The sequence below is a fragment of the Stenella coeruleoalba genome (assembly GCF_951394435.1).
Source record: "Stenella coeruleoalba genome assembly, chromosome: 14".
Classification (NCBI taxonomy): domain Eukaryota; kingdom Metazoa; phylum Chordata; class Mammalia; order Artiodactyla; family Delphinidae; genus Stenella; species Stenella coeruleoalba.
The window spans coordinates 81,838,145-81,856,800 of NC_137160.1; the positions used below are offsets into that span (position 1 = coordinate 81,838,145).

The window sequence follows — 18,656 nt, forward strand, 5'->3', positions numbered from 1 at the left end:
ATATATATATATAACAATATGCTTTTGGATATAGCAATATATCCAAAAGAATGCAAAGCAGGATCTCAAAGAGATACTGGCACACCCATGTTCACTGCAGCATTATTCACAATAGCCAAGAGGTGGAAGCAACTTAAATGTCCATGAGTAGATAAACAGATAAAGAAAATGCAGCACATCCATACAAGCGAACGCTATTCAGCCTTTAAAAAGAAGGAAATCCTGACACATGCTACAATGTGGATGAACCCTGAAAACATTAAAGCTAAGTGAAATAAGCTCACAGAGGGAGACATCCTGCCTGAATCCACTTACATGAGGTGTCCAAAGTAGTCACAATTAGAAACAAAGTAGAAAGGTGGTTGCCCAGGGCTGGGGGAGGAGTTGCTGTTCAATGGATATAGAGTTTCCATTTGGCAAGATGAAAAAGTTCTAGAGATCAGTTTGCACAACAACGAGCATATAGGTAATATCACTGAACTGTACACTTAAAAATGGTCAAGATGGTAAAGTGTCTAAGTTTTGGACCACAATTTTAAAAAGAAAGACAGACATAAAGAAAACACAAGCAGTATGTGTTGGAGGGAGAAGGGGAAGGTGCCCCAAGCTTGGAGGGGCATCAGCAGCCAGGCAGGAAGCCTCGCCTGATGCCAGGCTGGGCCTGTGAGGGTCTTGCCCAGGGCCAAGGATCCTGTCCCTCCTGCTGAGCCTGCTTTCCTGTGGGAGCACGGAGATCACTGCTCCCTCAGGGAGGACCCCGGGGCCTGGAGCCGTGCCCCAAGGAAGGCAGAATGCCTGAGAGTGTGCAGGGGGGATACACGAGCAGAGCCAGGACCTTGCTGAGTTGCCAGAGCCTGAGACCACTGCCCTGTCCTGGGGCAAGGCTGGAGGCCAGGCGAGATGGCCTGGAGGGGCAGGCCAAGCTTTCCAGCGGCCCAGCTCCTCCTGGACACCATAAATCAGTCCTCCTTCTCTGGGACGGCCCCCTCAGGAGGGGCACTGACCTTCCACCCAGACCTCTGACTTCGAAGGCAGGACAGGAAGGAAGGGAGGGCCCAGAACCATCATGAACTGGACCATAAATGTTGGCAACAGGGTCACAGACAGGACAGGCTGCCCTGACATCTTTAATGGCAGAGACGTCAAAGTACTCAGTCATCTAGGGAAGGAAGGAGTTATAAGACCAGCAGACTATGAAGGAAAGGGAGCCTGAGCACATGGCAGGACCCCAGAGTCCTGCAGTGTGGAATCTGAAAACAGCATTAGTCTCCCCTTTCTTCCCAGGAGGGAGCACCCCTCCGGGGTTTCTGCTGCGGCCACGTTCTCTTCAAGCGGAGGGACTGGACAGACCAACGAGCAGAGGAACAGACTGGCCTGAGGCACAGGTGGGGCCTGCATTCAGGAGCCAAGGAAGGGCTGCCACCTCCACTCCCGGGGGAGAAGCACCGCAGCCACTGGGAGGGGCGCCCCTGGGGGCACTCACCGCGATGCACTGCCGCATGATGCAGCTCTGCTTCATCCGCCCGGGGCCCCCGAACTTCTTCATGTCCTTGCAGAAATGGCACTCTCCACACTCCGTCCGCAGGCAGGCCTCGCACTTGCGGCATCGCGTCCGGCGCCGGCGAGCTCCCGCCGTGGTCCGGTTGGCGGCCAACTTCACCGCAGAGGCAGGGCCCAGCTTCCCCTTGGGCCGACCTACGGCCCGGTTCTGTGGGAGCACACACAGGACTGGTGAGATGGGGGCCCGCAGGGCCGGCCAGGCCCCGAGTCCGGGGGGTTATGGGTTGAAGTGTGTTCACCCAAAAGATATGTTGAAGTCCTAACCCCACAAACTCAGAACGTGACCTTACTTGGAAATTGGGTCTTTACAGACGAAACTTTTAAAATATGGTCACGAGGGTGGCCCTAATCCAATAGGACTGGTGTCCTTGTGAAAGGGGTAAATTTGGACACAAGCACAGAGAAGTCTTATGTGAAGACACAGAGAGAAGACGGCCATGTGCCTGGAGGGATGCCGCCATCTACAAGCCAAGAAACGTCAAGGAAGCCAGCAAAAGCCAGAAGCTGGAAGAGGCAAGGAAGGGTCCTTGCCTAGAGCCGTCACAGAAAGCACCGCCCTGCAACACCTTGACTTCTGACTTCTAGGCTCCAGAACTGTGAGAGAATACGTTTGTTTAAGCCACCCAGTTTTTCTGGGTTTAAATTTTTGTTTGTTTAAATTTTTGTTTGTTTGTTTAAATTTTCATTGGAGTATAGTTGCCTTACAATGTTGTGTTAGTTTCTGCTGTACAGCCAAGTAAATCAGCTTTATGTACAAATATATCCCCTCTTTTTTAGATTTCCTTCCCATCTAGGTCACCCTGAGTAGAGTTCCCTGTGCTATACGGTAGGTTCTCATTGATTGCCTATTTTATACATAGTATCAATAGTGTATATATGTCAATCCCAATCTCCCAAGTCATCCCACCAACACCCCTTCCTCCCTTGGCATCCGTACGTTAAGCCACCCCGTTTGTGGTGCTCCACTATGGCAGCCCTGGGAAGCTGACAGGGACACCCCGCTTTGGAGAGCAGTACACCTGGCTCTAGAGCCTTCTGCGCCCCCCCCACCCCGCCCCACATCAGGCCAGGCTCCTCGGGCTACCTGTGCTTCCGCAGGGAGGCCACACAATCCGCCTCTGTTCCCTCTGCCAGGGACACCCACCCCTCCCCGCCCCACTAGACTAATGCCTGCTCAGGCTGCAGGACCCAGTTCAAACACTGCCTTCTCCTGGCAGCCCTTCCTGACCGCCCTGCACTGGGCCCCTGTCACAGCATAACTGTCTGTTCTCTCATGGGTCTTCCCTTTGAGACAGGGACTCAGAAAGGCAGTTATGGAGGGTGTCTTGTCACCACTGTCCCTCGACAAGATGGCTGGCACCTAGCATGTGCTCAATAAACCAGACCCCAAGAGAATGAGACAGTAAACCCTAAGGAACTGATTTCTGAGAACTTCTCCCTGTGACTCAGGGAAACACAGGCAGATGAACAGAAAGTGGTACTAAATGCTGAACAGGGCACAAGCCAGCCACATGTCCTGCTCTGAGGTCCTTACAACCTGGCCACCAGCCCCAGAGCCTCTTGCAAACCAGGATCAGAGACCAGCCGCTGGGACACTGTCCACCCAGGATCAGAAGTAGGCAGGACCAGGATGGTCGGGAGAGTGTCTCACCTAAAGCACCTTTCTGAGTTTGCTGAAAAATGGTTCATCCCTCCGTCAGAGAGACACACTCTCACCCCAAAACTATCTGATCTAATTGGCATCGAAAGCTTAAAGCCCATCTCAGCCAATTAAACAAGCTTCAGTCCATCTCAGGCTTTTCATTTTAATTGCTTGTCATATGTGGATCCCTAAACAAAATCCCATCGCTCGCTAGCTCCTGGGCCCCGAAGTGTTGTTACGATGTACCACAGTGCAGAGGATCTTCCTTCCAGGGACCCCCTCTCCCACAATGCATACAGCTCCCCACCCCCAAACTACTGGGGCTGCTTAGAAACTTACAACCACATCAGCAAGGGAAACAGTCCATGGTTCTCCGAGAATCAAGCCTTGACCCCCATCATCTTATCCTGCAGAGCCATGGTCCCTGTGCAGACCCGAAGGTCCCACATACACCTTTTGGTATTGACACCTCAAGTGGATCCCTTCCCTCAGATTTTTTCCCCAAAAGCCTGCAGCATTCAAGGAAACTGCGAAGCCTCTGGTGGTGAGGCACCCACGTCAGGAAGCGCTGCGGCTCTGGATCTTCATCCCTCTCAACTTGCTCTGAACCCCAAAGAGGAAAGGAGACCCAGCTCCACTGGCCCACGTGTCCTCACCTCCCTGTGCCCTGACCCTGCCCCTCCCACAAGCCACCCCACCCGGTGGGGTGAGGGGCTGCCCCAATGCAAGTTACTCCTCCTGTAAGCAGTGGAGGGCCTCCCCACGCACCACAGCCCAGGGAGGTCTGGGGCCCCTAGTCATGGACATGGGCAGTTCTGCAGCCGTGGCACCGCCTGTCAATTCAGGTCAGGTCTTGCTGCCAGATGAGTAATGGGGAAAAAAAAAAAAAAATCAGTTTTCAGAGACTTTAGATTTGAGAACAGCACGTAAGGGACTGTGGACCTGAAAACTAAGCAGCAAGGAGTGCTGAGTAGAAGCAGGGATGACACGGACGGTGACAGCAGTGCCAGTGGGTACTTTCAAGTGCCTGTCATCCTGCTCTTCATTTTACATATGATATTACCTAATTTCCCAATAATAACCCTACGAGAGATGCCATTTTTCAGATGAGGAAACTGGAGCTAGAGGTTAAGAGACCGGCTCAAGGTCACGGAGCCAGCAGAGGATGTGCGTCTAAACACTAAAACCACATCTAAACACTATAAACCACAGTGATGCACAGGCCAAGTAGGACAAGAGACGCCAGAGTCCATGGGAACTGACCACACGCCCTGGAAGGGGCCCACAGCTAGTGCCTTGATGCCCTTAGTAGGACAGGTGCCAACAGGAGGTGCAGAGAAGCACATCAATTTCCAGAGAAATGGAGACCAGGAAGGTTTCTCCCTCTCTTCACAGCCTGGAAGACTCTCTGGTAAAGAGCACACATCCTGTTAGCAACCCACTCCTCAAATCCCTGAAACATGGGCCAAGGGGTGGGCGATTCAAAGCCTTGAGTCAGGTACAGAGAAGGCAGCCCATGGTTCAGGCTCCAAGGACAAAACCAGAGGTGAAGGGCTCACACTCTGACCCTGGAGCAGGAGAGTGTAAGAACTAGTTTCTTTGGTGAAGGACTGAGAAAAAGAAAAAATTTCAGGAGTCCAAACATGGCTCTTGCCTCCCACTCAGGAGCGTCAGGTATACATAGCAGCTGAGCACCTCCAGCCTCTCTGGCCACTCAAAAGTAAGAGAGTTGGGTCGATCCGGCCACAGTCACAAAGCTTGTACTTGACTGTGAAACAAGCCCACCTTCCTGTGCTTTCCAAAGTTCATTCTCATCTGAAGAGGCACTTTTCCAAACGATGAAAAAAACCAAATCCGCCCCAATCTCGATGGCAGCTGAAACATCCTGGAAAATGACAACGTCTTGAAGGAAGAGGTATAAGGGTGGCTGTTTCCAAAGACCTTGTTTCAGGCCCTCTCTGCCAGGTTGCCAAACAAGCTAGAAAAGCTGATGCTGCCTGCAGCTTCGCGGGCCAGCTTGCTGGTCAGGAGTCAACTGAGCAACACTTGTAATGCAGGATCCTCCTAAAGACCACTGAGAAAATCAACAGGTAAGAAAGACATCGAAGGGTCTCTATTAGGGAAGGTGAAACATGCCTCGTTTTGGCTTCTGCCCTAACCTCTTTTCGGTGACATCTAAAGGTTCACAAACCAATACTCAATTCTGCTCTATCCTACCTGTGCATCTATTCATTCAAGTAACCCAGAATGCCCCTTTGTTAACTTCAGCCTGAAATGTTCTTCTCAGCAAAAGGGAACGATGGCATCCACTGACTTCACATACAAACCAGCCTCCCAAAGCCGTTTGTTGATTTTATCAGCCCAGAACTCATATCCTCAGCTCCATCTGGTTAGGAAAATTGAGTCCACACACCCATACACACAAATCTTAGTATTCCAACACTTCTTCTCCATCAACATCTCACAAGTATCGTCCTTAAAAGGAATACTATTGGTAAATATTTTTAAAAATAAAATTTAAAAAGGAATACTATTGGGCTTCCCTGGTGGTGCAGTAGTTGAGAATCCGCCTGCCAATGCAGGGGACACAGGTTCGAGCCCTGATCCGGGAAGATCCCACATGCCGCGGAGCAACTAAGCCTGTGCACCACCTACTACTGAGCCTGCGCTCTAGAGCCTGCGAGCCACAACTACTGAGCCCGAGTGCCATAACTACTGAAGCCCGTGCACCTAGAGCCCATGCTCCACAACAAGAGAAGCCACCCAATGAGAAGCCCGTGCACTGCAACGAAGAGTAGCCCCTGCTTGCTGCAACTAGAGATAGAGAAAAGCCTGTGAGCGGAAACGAAGACCCAACGCAGCCAAAAATAAAAACTAGAAAAAACAAAAAGGAATACTATTGAGGTAGTTCATTTCATTCCACAAATATTAACTAAGTGCCTCCTATCAGATCCTATTCTCCAGAATATTCATGGGCAGAACCTTCAATCCCTAATTTCTAAAATACTGGAATTAACATTACTTGGATTAACCTGAATTAATGAAAAGATATCCCATGTTAATGGACTGAAAGATAATACTGTTAAAGGAAACAACAGAGAAGTTTCCAAATAAAGTGGAAACAAAGTGGTCCACAAATTCAATGCAACCCCGACGAAAGTCACAGCTGGCTCATCTGCAGAAATTGATAGGCTGATCCTAAAATTCATGTGGAGGGAATTCCCTAGTGGTCCAGTGGTTAGGACTCCACACTTCTATTGCAGGGGGCCTGGGTTCAATCCCTGGTCAGGGAACTAAGATCCCGCAAGCCGTGTGGCATGGCCAAAAATAAAATAAAATTTAAAAATTAAGATGAAATTCATGTGGAAATGCAAGGGACCTGAAATAACCAAAACAATCTTGCAAATGAAGAACAAAGTTGGAGGACTTACACTTCCTGATTTCAAAACTTACTATGAAACTACAGTAAACGAAACAGTGTGGTAGTGGCATAAGGATGGATATACAGATCAGTGAACTACAATTGAGAGTTCAGAAATAAAGCCTCACAATATTTATGACCAACTGATTTTCGACAGGGTTGTCAAGACAATTCAGCGGGGAAAGAACAGACTTTTCAACAAACAGTGTGGGGATAAATGGATATCCACATACAAAAGGATGAAGTTGGACCCTTACATCACACAATATAAAAAATTAACCCCAAAATGGATAGAAGACCTAAATGTAAGGGCTAAAACATAAACTCTAAGAAGAAAGCATAAGGGTAACTCTTCATGACCTTGGATGAGGCAATGATTTTTTGGATATGACATCAAAAGCACAGGTGACAAAAGAAGATAAACTGGACTTCAAAATTTTAAACTTTTATAAAGCAGAAACTAACACACCATTGTAAAGCAATTATACCCCAATAAAAATGTTTAAAAAAAGACACAATTGTAAGTATAAAAAAAATTTTAAACTTTTGTGCTTAAAAGAGCACTATCAAGTATGAAGAAGGGACTTCCCTGGTGGCGCAGTGGTTAAGAATCCTCCTGCCAATGTAGGAGACATGGGTTCAAGCCCTGGCCAGGGAAGATCCCACATACTGCGGAGCAACTAAGCCCGTGTGCCAAAACTACTGAGCCTGCGCTCTAGAGCCCGCGAGCCACAACTACTGAGCCCACGTGCTGCAACTACTGAAGCCCACGCGCCGAGCCCATGCTCCGCAACAAGAGAAGCCACCGCAATGAGAAGCCCGCGCACCGCAACGAAGAGTAGGCCCCGCTCGCCACAACTAGAGAAAGTCCGTGCACAGCAATGAAGACCCAACGCAGCCAAAAAATAAATAAATTTATAAAAAAAAAAAAAAAAAGTATGAAGAAGAATGGGAGAAATTATATGCAAATTATACACCTGGTAAGGGTTGTATCCTTAAGGTATAAAACAACTCAACAATAGAAAGACAAATATCCCAATTTTAAAATGAGCAAAGGAGGACTTCCCTGGTGGCACAGTGGTTAAGAATCCACCTGCCAATGCAGGGGACATGAGTTCGAGCCCTGGTCCGGGAAGATCCCACATGCCACAGAGCAACTAAGCTCGTGCGCCACAACTACTGAGCCCATGTGCTACAACGACTGAAGCCTGTGCACCTAGATCCCGTGCTCTGCAACAAGAGAAGCCCGCACACCACAACGAAGAGTAGCCCTCACTCGCTGCAACTAGAGAAACCCTGCGCGCAGCAAGAAAGACCCAATGCAGCCCAAAATAAATAAATTAAATAAAATGAGCAAAGGATTTAAGCAGATAATTCCCCCCCCGAAAAAAAGATATACAAATAGGCAATAAGCACATGAAAAAATGTGCGACATCACTAGCCAATAGAGCATGTGATCTATGCTAGACTCATTCATTCACCCCCCTCACTCACACTTTCACCCACCTACCCACCCAACTGTTTTCTGGCTGTGAATTATGTACAGACTCAATGCTAGGTGCTGGGACTACAAAGATGAGTAAGATGTGTTTGTTCCATACTCTCAAAGGCACTACAGTCTGGGGGAAGAAAGACATGTTACCACATAAACACACTGCAACACAGTGATGATAATATCAAAAGCTAACATGTGCTGAAGCAACACTCTTTTCAATATTTATATCGATAACCTATGAGGTAGGAACTATTATCATCTCCATTTAGAAATAAGGAAACTGAGGCGCAGTGCAGTTAAGTAGTCTCCCCAGTGTCATACTGCCAATAAATGAGAAGCCGAGATACCCAGGTGATGGCTCTAAAGCCTGGGCTCTGGCAATGCTGACCCAGAAGGAATGCCTCATTTCACTGGGAAGGGAGGCTGGGAAAAGTGTCAGACACAGGGGGTGGTGACTAAAACGAGTCTTAGAGGGAGGATAGGACACTGCAGGCCAGGAGTAGGGGTGGGGTTAGGGAGTGAATATTCTAGGCAGAAGGAAGAGTAAGATAGAGATGTGAAACCAGATAACACATTCAAGGAATAGCTTGATATGACTGCTGGAAAACTGCCCTGAAGTGGCAGGAGCCTAAACCTGCAGGCCCCGTACGTCACATTACAGAAATAGTGGCCCCTGTAAGAGCAGTTAAAGGACTTACATGCAGGGGCAACATGATCGTATTTTGGCAACACTGGGGGGAGTGAATTTTTTTGGTGGTGGGCAAGATGAAAGACAGGGAGATGAGCTGAGGATGCTACAGCAGTCCGGGATGAGAGTTATGAAGGCTTGAGTAGAAGTCATAGAAGGAATGAGGACGAGGGGATGATTCAGGGATGTTTTAGAAGCAGAGCCGGTTTAGAAGACCCAGGAGACTGACTGCACAGGGAGCATGCAAGCAGGAAGAGTCCTGGAAGACTCTGAGGTTTCGGGCTTGAGCGACAGAAGAACAAGGGGCTCAGGAGAGAGAACTAGAAACCACCATGCACACATGGAATCTGAAGGACCCACGGGACGTCCAAGGAAGGTGGCCAGCAGCAGCCAGGAGGGACCAGCGCTGAGATACACAGCTGGGGATCAGCATCGCGTAGTGCTGAACTACTTAATACTTAAGTCCGCGAGGTTGTTCAGGGAGAACGGGCAGAGTGAAAAGAGGGTCCTGGGCAGTACCTTCAAGACTGAAAACATCCAAGGGCCGGGTGAAAAAGAGCAACCTGCTAAGGAATGGCCAGAAAGGCAGGAAAAGCAGCAGGAGCCTGTGGCATCACTGGAGCCAGGGAAGAGTTTCAAGAAGGCAGCGGGCTAGAGTTTCAACTGTCAAGAGGAGTCAGAAGAACAGTAAACGTGGCTGTCTGTTTTTACAATTCAGACAGTTCTTTGTTCCTCACCAAACTGCTGCTAACAGGAGCACACTGACGCTTAGCCCCATGAAGGGTAGCCAGAGCCCCAAACAGCGTGGAATTCCTTGTCGTGCTAACGTTGCCTTCAACTGTACAACAAATTTGTTTCAACATCATGTCTGTTCCCAAATCTTCAAGTATAATGGATATCCCAGGAAAAGCTGGATTTTAGCTGCGCTGCAGGGCCCTTAACACACACCTGCAGACTCCAGGGAGGGCTTTGGTTTGTTTACATCCTCAGAGTAAGGAGCAAGAGAATGAAAACACAGGAGCTACCAGAAACCCAGGGGATGGGCAGACCTCTGGAGAATCTGAGGAAAGCTAAGGACCTTTTCCCTAGAAAAATGCCCCTGCGCACAAAGTCACAAAACTTTCGTATGTAATTTTGGGAAGCTTCAGGGACCCATATGAAAATTTCACTCTTTAAGCAATTATAATGAGTAACACAGTGATTATAGCCATATAAATTTCTGAGATCTTCTTCAGCATAATTTCCTAATTTTCTTTTTTATTTTGGCCACACCACACGGCATGCAGGATCTTAGTTCCCTGATCAGGGATAGAACCCATATCCCCTGCAATGGAAGTGCGGAGTCATAACCACTGGACTGCCAGGGAATTCCCTCTAATTATTTTTTTTAACAAACAGGCAGTAATCATTTTTAGTAAAAAATAAAAAAAAAAAAGAAATAATTCTATTTTCATTTCAGGGGTTAAAAAAACACAAGATGGAATTCTCCTTACTAAGAGTCCTTCTTTGAGTGGCATCTCCTCAAACTAAAAAGCAGAGCTGAAGAATTTTCCAGCATGTTCTGCACTGGAGAAGCAAAGGAAGTCCATGGGAGAAGGCCCAGCCAAGGGTCTCTCCTGCCCCGGGCCCAACATCTGGAGCAGTGGAAACCCAAGCTGCTGTGGGAAGGCATGGGGCAGACAGGCCAGCCTAGCAGGACAGGCATAAGGGAGCCTGATACCGCCCAGGACTGAACACCAGCCTCGAGAGGGGACGAGGGAAGGACACAGACTTTTAAGACAGAGCAGGCAAAATTCTGATGAAGGGTGAGGGGCTAGGCTCAGCTGCAGGGACAGACTGGGCAACAGATATGTCCCAACAGGGTCTCCGCTGGGACCTTTCACACAGTAGGTGGCTGAGCATACCTGCATGCCTACACTACAAGACTTCCACCCCTCCTTGAAGGAGACGACTTCTTTTTTTTTTTTAATTTTTATTTATTTATTTATTTTTATTTTTGGCTGCGTTGGGTCTTCGTTGTTGTGCACAGGCTTTCGCTAGTTGCACCGAGCGGGGGCTACTCTTCATTGCGGTGTGCGGGTTTCTTATTGTGGTGGCTTCTCTTGTTGTGGAACACGGGCTCCAGGCGTGCAGGCTCAGTAGTTGTGGCATGTGGACTCAGTAGTTGTGGCTCGTGGGCTCTAGAGCGCAGGCTCAGTAGTTATGGCACAGCGGCTTAGTTGCTCCGCAGCATGTGCAATCTTCCCGGACCAGGGCTCGAACCCGTGTCCCCTGCATTGGCAGGCGGATTCCTAACCACTGCACCACCAGGGAAGCCCGAAGGAGACTTCTTTAGAGAAGAGTGGGGTCTACAGCCTGCGAGCTACAGACTCCAGAGACCCTGGCTCCAATTTCAAAGACACAGATGCCTTAGAGGTCCTTAGAGGAAGCCACTCTTCTCAGGCCCAAGAAATTGTGGGGCTAATAAAAGTTGAGGAAAGGTTAGGGGAGACAAGCGGCAGTGAGCCGCCGCCCGGAGGGTCGGCAAATGCAGGGTCCATGGCTGACAGCCAACTTCTCTATTGCGACTATGGGGAAAACCTGCTGCCCAGTGGCCTGGCTTAGAGGTCATCTCCCTCAATGTACCTGAGTGGTAGCATCATCTTAAAGTGAACAGGCGGGCTTCCCTGGTGGCGCAGTGGTTAAGAATCCGGCTGCCAATGCAGGGGACACGAGTTCGAGCCCTGGTCCGGGAAGATCCCACATGCCACGGAGCAACTAAGCCCGTGAGCCACAGCTACGGAGCCTGCACTGTAGAGCCCGTGAGCCACAACTACTGAAAGCCCGTGCGCCTAGAGCCCGTGCTCTGCAACAAAAGACGCCACCACAATGAGAAGCCCACACATCTCAACGAAGAGGAGCCCCCGCTCACCGCAACTAGAGAAAGTCAGTGCGCAGCAATGAAGACCCAACGCAGCCAAAAATATAAATAAAATAAATAAATAAAGTGAACAAGGCAACCAGAAGAACTTAAGTTGCTAACAACTCCAGAAGTGCCGCGATCGAGCTGACTGATGAGAGGAGGAGGGAACAAATCCAGCTACAGGAAGTACGGGTCCTCACGTGATGGAAGTCTCTCTCAGGAGTGGCAGTAAGTGAAAAGGAGACATAAGGAGTCCTATCTGATGTAGTGTCAAAGATATCTATCATAGGCCACAGGGTGTGGTCGAATTAAAAAACCAAAACAAGGGCTTCCCTGGTGGCGCAGGGGTTGAGAGTCCGCCTGCCGATGCAGGGGACACGGGTTCGTGCCCTGGTCCGGGAGGATCCCACGTGCCGCGGAGCGGCTGGGCCCGTGAGCCATGGCCGCTGGGCCTGCGCGTCCGGAGCCTGTGCTCCGCAACGGGAGAGGCCACGGCAGTGAGAGGCCCGCGTACCGCAAAACAAAACAGGTAACAGGAACCTCACCCATGAAACACCAAAGTGCAGTCAACACTGAAACAAGGGTCTCACGAATGACCAGTTGCAGAAAGCGTACACTGTTGGCAGGGATTAGGCAGATCCAAACTGAACTGAAAATTTTCAGACCAAGAGTTGAGGTATGAACTGAGCAGCAAAAACTGAGAACCGTTCGCATGCTGTCCTACTGACTTGATGAAAGTTCCAAGCCAAAACCGTTTGGGCTGTCTCTGGGTTCCCCCGATCCATAAGACAAGTGAGATTCAGGATCACCTCGTAATATACATAAGTCTGAAAAACGTCCAACAAAACTGAGAAAATACACTTTAACTTTGTCTCTGTCATATAAAACCACTTAATAATATGTGTGTTACGATTTAAATGCAGCATATATAGTACTTCCTCAACGACGCCTGACGGAAGGAAAAAACGTTCTACATCTCGGCCTCAACATTCCAAAACATCTTCATTCCACTGAGGAAATGCACCCGAGCTTATAAGTAAGCATCTTATTCATCTAGTCATGTCCACACGATAACTCAACCCGTCTAATGCTTTATTCCTCAGACAAGTCTACCTAGCCCGTACCCTGTTTCAAATATCGTGCAGATTCTACTTCGTAAATCAACTTTCTTCCCCTGCTTCCTAAACACGAATCTTTCCGGAGTAAATTCACGCTGTAAACACACCGAAGGCTTTGTTTTATACAGATTTCTCCCCCCCCTGGTCCCAAGAGAGGTTGCTTTCCCTTCTAGATCCAACCGAGGCCAAATACTGCCATCTGGGGTCACGGCTTCCTCTCGCCGCTGCCGCCGTGGAGCGGACTCGCTGGGTTCCGGATTCCCCGCGCCGGCCCGAGCCTCGCACCCCTTCCTGTCTCCGTCTGCCCACGGTGGGCGGCGGGCGCGCGGCGCCCAGACAAAAGCTCGGGCCGTCGGGCCCACCGGCCCCGGGCCGCCCACCCTCCGGGCCGCGGGCGTCCTCCAGCCCAGAGGCCGAGGGTCCCGGTGCAACTTCGGAAACAGAAAGGAAGGAGGCGCCGGCGCCCGCAGGTCCGGGTGCGCCCAAGGCGGCCGGCACGCGCGTGGGCCGCAGGCGAGGGCGCGAGGGGAGGGCGAGGCGCGCCCGGCCGCCGGCGCCGGCGCCCGCAACTTGCCCGCCGGCCGTGGCCCGCGCCCCGCAGGGCCCGCCCGACGGCGAGGCCCACATTGTCCCCGCGACACAGCCGGTCACCCTCGCGCACAGACGCTCGCACACGCCCCCTGCCCCGGCCGGCTGCGGGGCCCGCGGCGCTCGGGCGACCGCCGGCCTGCCGCGCTCCTCCAAGCCCCGCTCGGGCCCGGCCCTGGCAGCCCCGCCGGCGGCGGCTGCAAAACTTTCTCCTCATCGTGGCAGCGGCGGAGGCGTCGCGGCCGCCCGGGCGCGTCAGTCACTCGGTCCGGGAGGTCGGGCAGGCGGGCGGCGGGTCCCTCCCTCAGCCCCACCCCGGGCCACCGACCTGGTCCGGCTCCGATTCATAGTCGTCGTCCTCGGCGCTTACGGACATGGCCATGGCTCATGGTGGGCCCAGGCTCGCGCGCGCTGACATGGCTGGAGCGGCGCCGCCGCCGCCGCCGCCGCCGCCACCCGCCCGGAGCAGGCTCGGCTCGCCCTGGCTCGGGCTCGGGCTCGGGCTCGGGCTCCCGCTGCCGCGAGGAGGGAGCCGCGCCGCGCGCCTCACACGCCCGCGCGGGAGGGGGCGGAGAGGGGCCGGCGGGGGGAGGGCCGGGGGGCTCATGCATATGCATGAGGCGATCCAGGAAGGGGCTGGCCCCCCGGACCGGCGGGCCAATGGCGCGGCCGCGGCGCTCGGGCCGCACACAAAGGGAGCCCGGCCTGCGGTGACACGGGGGCGGGACCGCCGAGGGCGGCCCCTCGCGGCCGGAGCTCTGGGACTGGGGCTGCGTGGGGGCGTGCCCCGCGCCCCGCCCGGCCCGCGCGCCGCGGGGTGCACATGGGTGGCTGCACGCCGCCGCTGCTCTAACAGGAAATGCACGCCCGACCTGGGGTGGGGTCTTTTGTGTGGTCCTGCGGGGCGTCTCGCAGGAGCCCCGGGGTGCACGGTCATGGGGAGTGGCCCTGCACGAGACACCAGGCACGGGTCCCTGTGCCCCCCAGCTGCGGGCACACGGGCTCTCGGGTTTGCACAAGCTCTGGGACCAGGACCTGGTATGCCTGCGAACCCGGGAGTCCCGTAGCCCCTGCAGGCCCGCTGGCCCAGGTACAGTCTAGGGAGCCAGTTCCCCAGGACGCCGGCAGTTGTGTTGGGCTGGTCCCCTAACGTTGCCCTCTTCTACCCTCAGGTTTGCCTTTTCAGGTCGCGAGGGAATCAGCGTAAAACGTGGGGTGGTACAGACAGGAGTTCCAATCGAGCTGCCTGCCTTGGAGGCTGCCAGACAGAACACCATGAATGCACTCTTCCCTGAGGTGGGCGCCCCACTCTCTTGGACAGGAACCCCCGCTTCCTGAGGTGCCCAGGGGTCGATCTCGGAAGGGGTGAGGGCAGGCCAGAACCCAGTCTACCAGAAGACTGGCAAGTGCCTGAAGCTGGCCCAGAAGGTGTGGGTTTCTAAATTCTTAAACTGGAAACATTCCTAATGCTTACTCCTAAAGCAGCCCACCCTTGCAGAAAACTCTTAACTGGAAAAAAAAAAAGTCTAGGGGGCACTTATGCCAGCAGCCCTTACTCTGAAGGAGGAGCTCAGTGACCATTAGGTAGAGTGATCAATGCTGTTATAAGCATCAAAACCACAGGTAAACTCAAGCTAAGGAGCAGAGCGACTTAGCTAGGTAGCTGGCATACTCATCATCTAACTAGGAACGTCCAAGGTGACACTAAACATGCATACATGCACCAGTTTCTTCATCTGTAAAATGGGAAGGTTTGCCCAACCAAAGGATCAGAGGCTTTCCCAAGAAAAAGCTCATTAGCTGTGAAATCTGGTGACCAATTGTGCAGTGTCGTCCAACTGTTAGTCATGCCCAGGCCACTGGCCATGAAATCCACTCTGAGAACAGAAGGGACCCACAGGCAGGTCATGGCCTGGGCTTTCAAGGAAGGCAGAATGTGTAGTGGACATAAAACTCAGAAGGCTTCTAGCAGGGAGTCTACAGAAGTGAATAAATAGGGATGTCAGTTTTACTGAGTGGATCTAAAGTCCCTCTGAAATGTATACACCCACTACGGGGAAAAAATCCCAGCAGACCTGCTCTTTACCTGTTCTGAGTTTCCTTTCTCCCTTCTTACATTTTTCACAATTCACTCAAGGTTAACAAAAACTTGTGGTTTTGAAAAGAATACACCCCCCTCCATCTCAGTCCACCCCCCAAAGTCTCAGCCTTTATAAAACTACCTTGTCTGGACTGAAGTCTGTATCTGATGTATCCCGTGATCTCTTAGGGGCCACTCCACCCAGAAGGAAGTCCCTTAAAGAAAGAGAGGCTGAAAAAAATGCTAATCATGCTTTCGCTTCACTGTAATTGGTCAAAACTGCAAGGGTACGGAGATACACAAATATCATAATACCTCAAGAGAGGTATGGAAACAGGACTTTTTCTCAAAGGTCTTTCTCATTCCGTATCAGGAGTGCAAGAATATTTAGACTTGTCTTTGGGCTGATTTCTTCTGAGAATTCTCAAAGGCTCACTTCTGTATTTAAGGAATTAAAAAGTTCTTATTTATGATAGTTCAAAGAAGAGAAAGGGAAAGTGTTGATAAACAGAAGCTGCAGCTAACACAAAACTTCCTTCCGTCACATCATTTCTGAGCTAGAAGGGGCCTCACCAGACCCTCTCACTTTACAGGTCAGGAAACTGAGGCTCAAAGAAAATTAGGAGGTAGCTCTGAAGCCCAGGGTTCCTTACATAACACCATCCAGAGACCCCCTCCAGGGGTCCGGACAATAACAGCAGCTAATGTTTACTAAGCATGATTGAAGGGCTAGACCCCATGTGAAGTGTGGTGTAGATACATCTCATTTATTCTTTTACACAACCCCGTGAGGAGTGTTCCATTGTTCACCCATTTTACATATGAGGAAACTGAGGCACATCGCTGCTAGGAAGTGAAAGGACCTGGATCTGAACCCATAAGCAGCTGGAGTCTGCAGCCTGGGCTGTTAATCACATCGCACCAATGCCTCGTGCCAGAGACTGGAGGAGGATGCCAAGTGAAACCAGTGTAATCATCCAAGTGAAATACTCAGACTTACACAGAAAATTAACTGTCCCTTACTAAATTTTGCAAATTCTGTGTTCTTAGTTCAGATATTTCAGGACGGGTAGGCATGGTTTTGGTAACCAGTCTGCTGTCTGATGGATCTGTGGGGGCTGATGGGGAAGGAGGTGGGTCCTCTCCAGACTCTAACAAGGCTCCTGCCAGCAGTCACCATTCTAACACCTTTAAAGAAATTCCTTTTCTGACACTTGCAAAGGGCCTCTTAACATCTCTACTTCCTCGATCAAGCTTCCTTTAGCTAACTGGTACACACAACTATCCAACGTTTGTTTTGTATTAATAGCGTGCTGGACTGTATATAAAATACATTATGCCAGCATTTGCACAGTAGAACTGCTACCTTAAAATTTAGCATTTATATTGTGCCTTAGGCTCGTGCTTTCTCCCTTCTGACCTCCTTTTCAAGTGACCCTAAGAACTGAATGGTCTCCCAGCTCCACTTAGCCAAGGCTTACATTCTTAGAAAGAGTTCCCCAAAGCTGATGCCACCAGGGCACTGGTGCTTGTCCTGAACCAGGAGGATCCAGAAGTCTCATCAAGTGGTGAGGAAATAAAACAAAAACAGATGGAAGCCAAGTCAGCCTCGGTCACAGCCATCACCCATTTCCCTGCTTTCTCTCTGAGTGTCATCTAATGTTCTGGTCTGCCTATCAGATCATGACACCGGGAGTGATCCCAGTCTGCCCAGAGATTTTGCCCAGACTTAGCCACCAAAGGGCACTGCAGGCTGTCCCAGGGCAGGGACAGGTAGTGACCTAAGGTAAAAGGAAGAGGGCAGCCATCCCCTCCAGTCCTCTCCATCCCCACATCCAGGAACAGGAATGCAAAGGGACAGACTGGATAAGTGCCCCCTGGAAATCTGGGATCCATAGGGGAGGGTTTCCCTGGCACGTGGCCCTTTTCCTTGTGCCCATGTCACAAAGGGCATGGCTAAAGCTTGGGAACATTATTTTCCAGAGGATCGGGTCAGGGAAAGAGAATGAATTCTCTGTGTCCAGACCAGTAACTGGCTGGCACGCTCCTGAACCAAGGGACACCATTTGTAAACGTGTCCCTAAGGAAGGAACAGAAATGATACAAAGGGTTGCTTCCTAATACACGTAATAATGTATGTTTAACAAGCAATAGAGAATGCATGCTTCAGCTATTTTACCATTTGTCTGTTCTTCAATAGGTTTTTCCCCATTAACAGCACAAGGACAAGGTCTTTTGCAGAGTTATTTTTCTAATAAAACATAAATAAGAGAAATTTTTGCATCGTGTCACACAGCAATTTAGAACTAATTCCAGGGTTGCCTGGATAAAACTATGGTTCAAAGAGTGACCGTATGACAGACCAAGGGCTACAGTGATTTCTCTTAAGGAAATTACTAATGTTATTTAATTGCTTTTTATTTTCCCCCTGAAGAATCATTCCACAAGCATTTAAAACCCACATATATCTGTCACATGGGTCCTTTAAAGAGACCAAGCTTTCCATTAAATAGGGTTCCTCTCCTAATACTGTCTCCTTAAATTACCAAGATCAACCAATGAATATTTACGTTCTCTGGAAGATTTGTGACTGTGCGCAGGATTTTTTTTAATTAGCTAATTTAACAGGTGACTGGCATAGATCTGAGAAATGCTTCCCGCCATCCACCCCATTTCCAACTCAATCACTGACCTTAGAAAGTTACTTCCCTTCTCCATTCATTTCCCTACAAAAATCCAGGCTAAGGCTGAGCCCTCAGACAATTCAGACAAGATTAATGGATGCACTTTACAATCCCACCCCCCACCCCCAGAAAATAGGGGCTAAAAACACATAAAATGCCAGTATAATTCGGGCCTACAACCAGGACTTTTGTAATTTAAAAATATTTCTCTTAACAAGACCAACTCTCCCCCTTGGTTTCCTTCCTTACCAGAGCACCCAAAAGACCAAATCCAAAGCTTACTCAAAATGGGATGATAAAGCATACAGTAAAGAGGCGAAAGAGGATTAAAGTTAGCAGCTCTGTTCACAATGATCAAATGGTGGAAACAAATCAAATTCTGTGCATTGATGAATAGGTAAACAAAATATGGTTTCTATCCATAAAATGGAATATTATTCAGCCATAAAAAGGAATGGAGTGCTGACACAAGCTACAA

The 18,656-nt window shown here is 50.3% G+C and overlaps 1 protein-coding gene across 7 annotated transcripts in view; it reads right to left on the minus strand.

Annotated features, from left to right (window-relative positions):
• The window catches only part of KDM2B (lysine demethylase 2B), a 121,216-nt gene that overhangs the window by 17,147 nt on the left and 85,413 nt on the right, over positions 1–18,656 (minus strand). For 5 of the 7 annotated variants that reach the window (XM_079941766.1, XM_079941765.1, XM_079941768.1 and 2 more), the window contains one exon: positions 1,484–1,708. In XM_079941766.1, coding sequence (XP_079797892.1) covers positions 1,484–1,708 — 225 coding nt within the window. Of the gene's footprint in view, positions 1–1,483; positions 1,709–13,742; positions 13,966–18,656 lie in introns of those variants that run through there. The other 2 variants (XM_079941771.1, XM_079941770.1) reach the window with 1 other exon arrangement.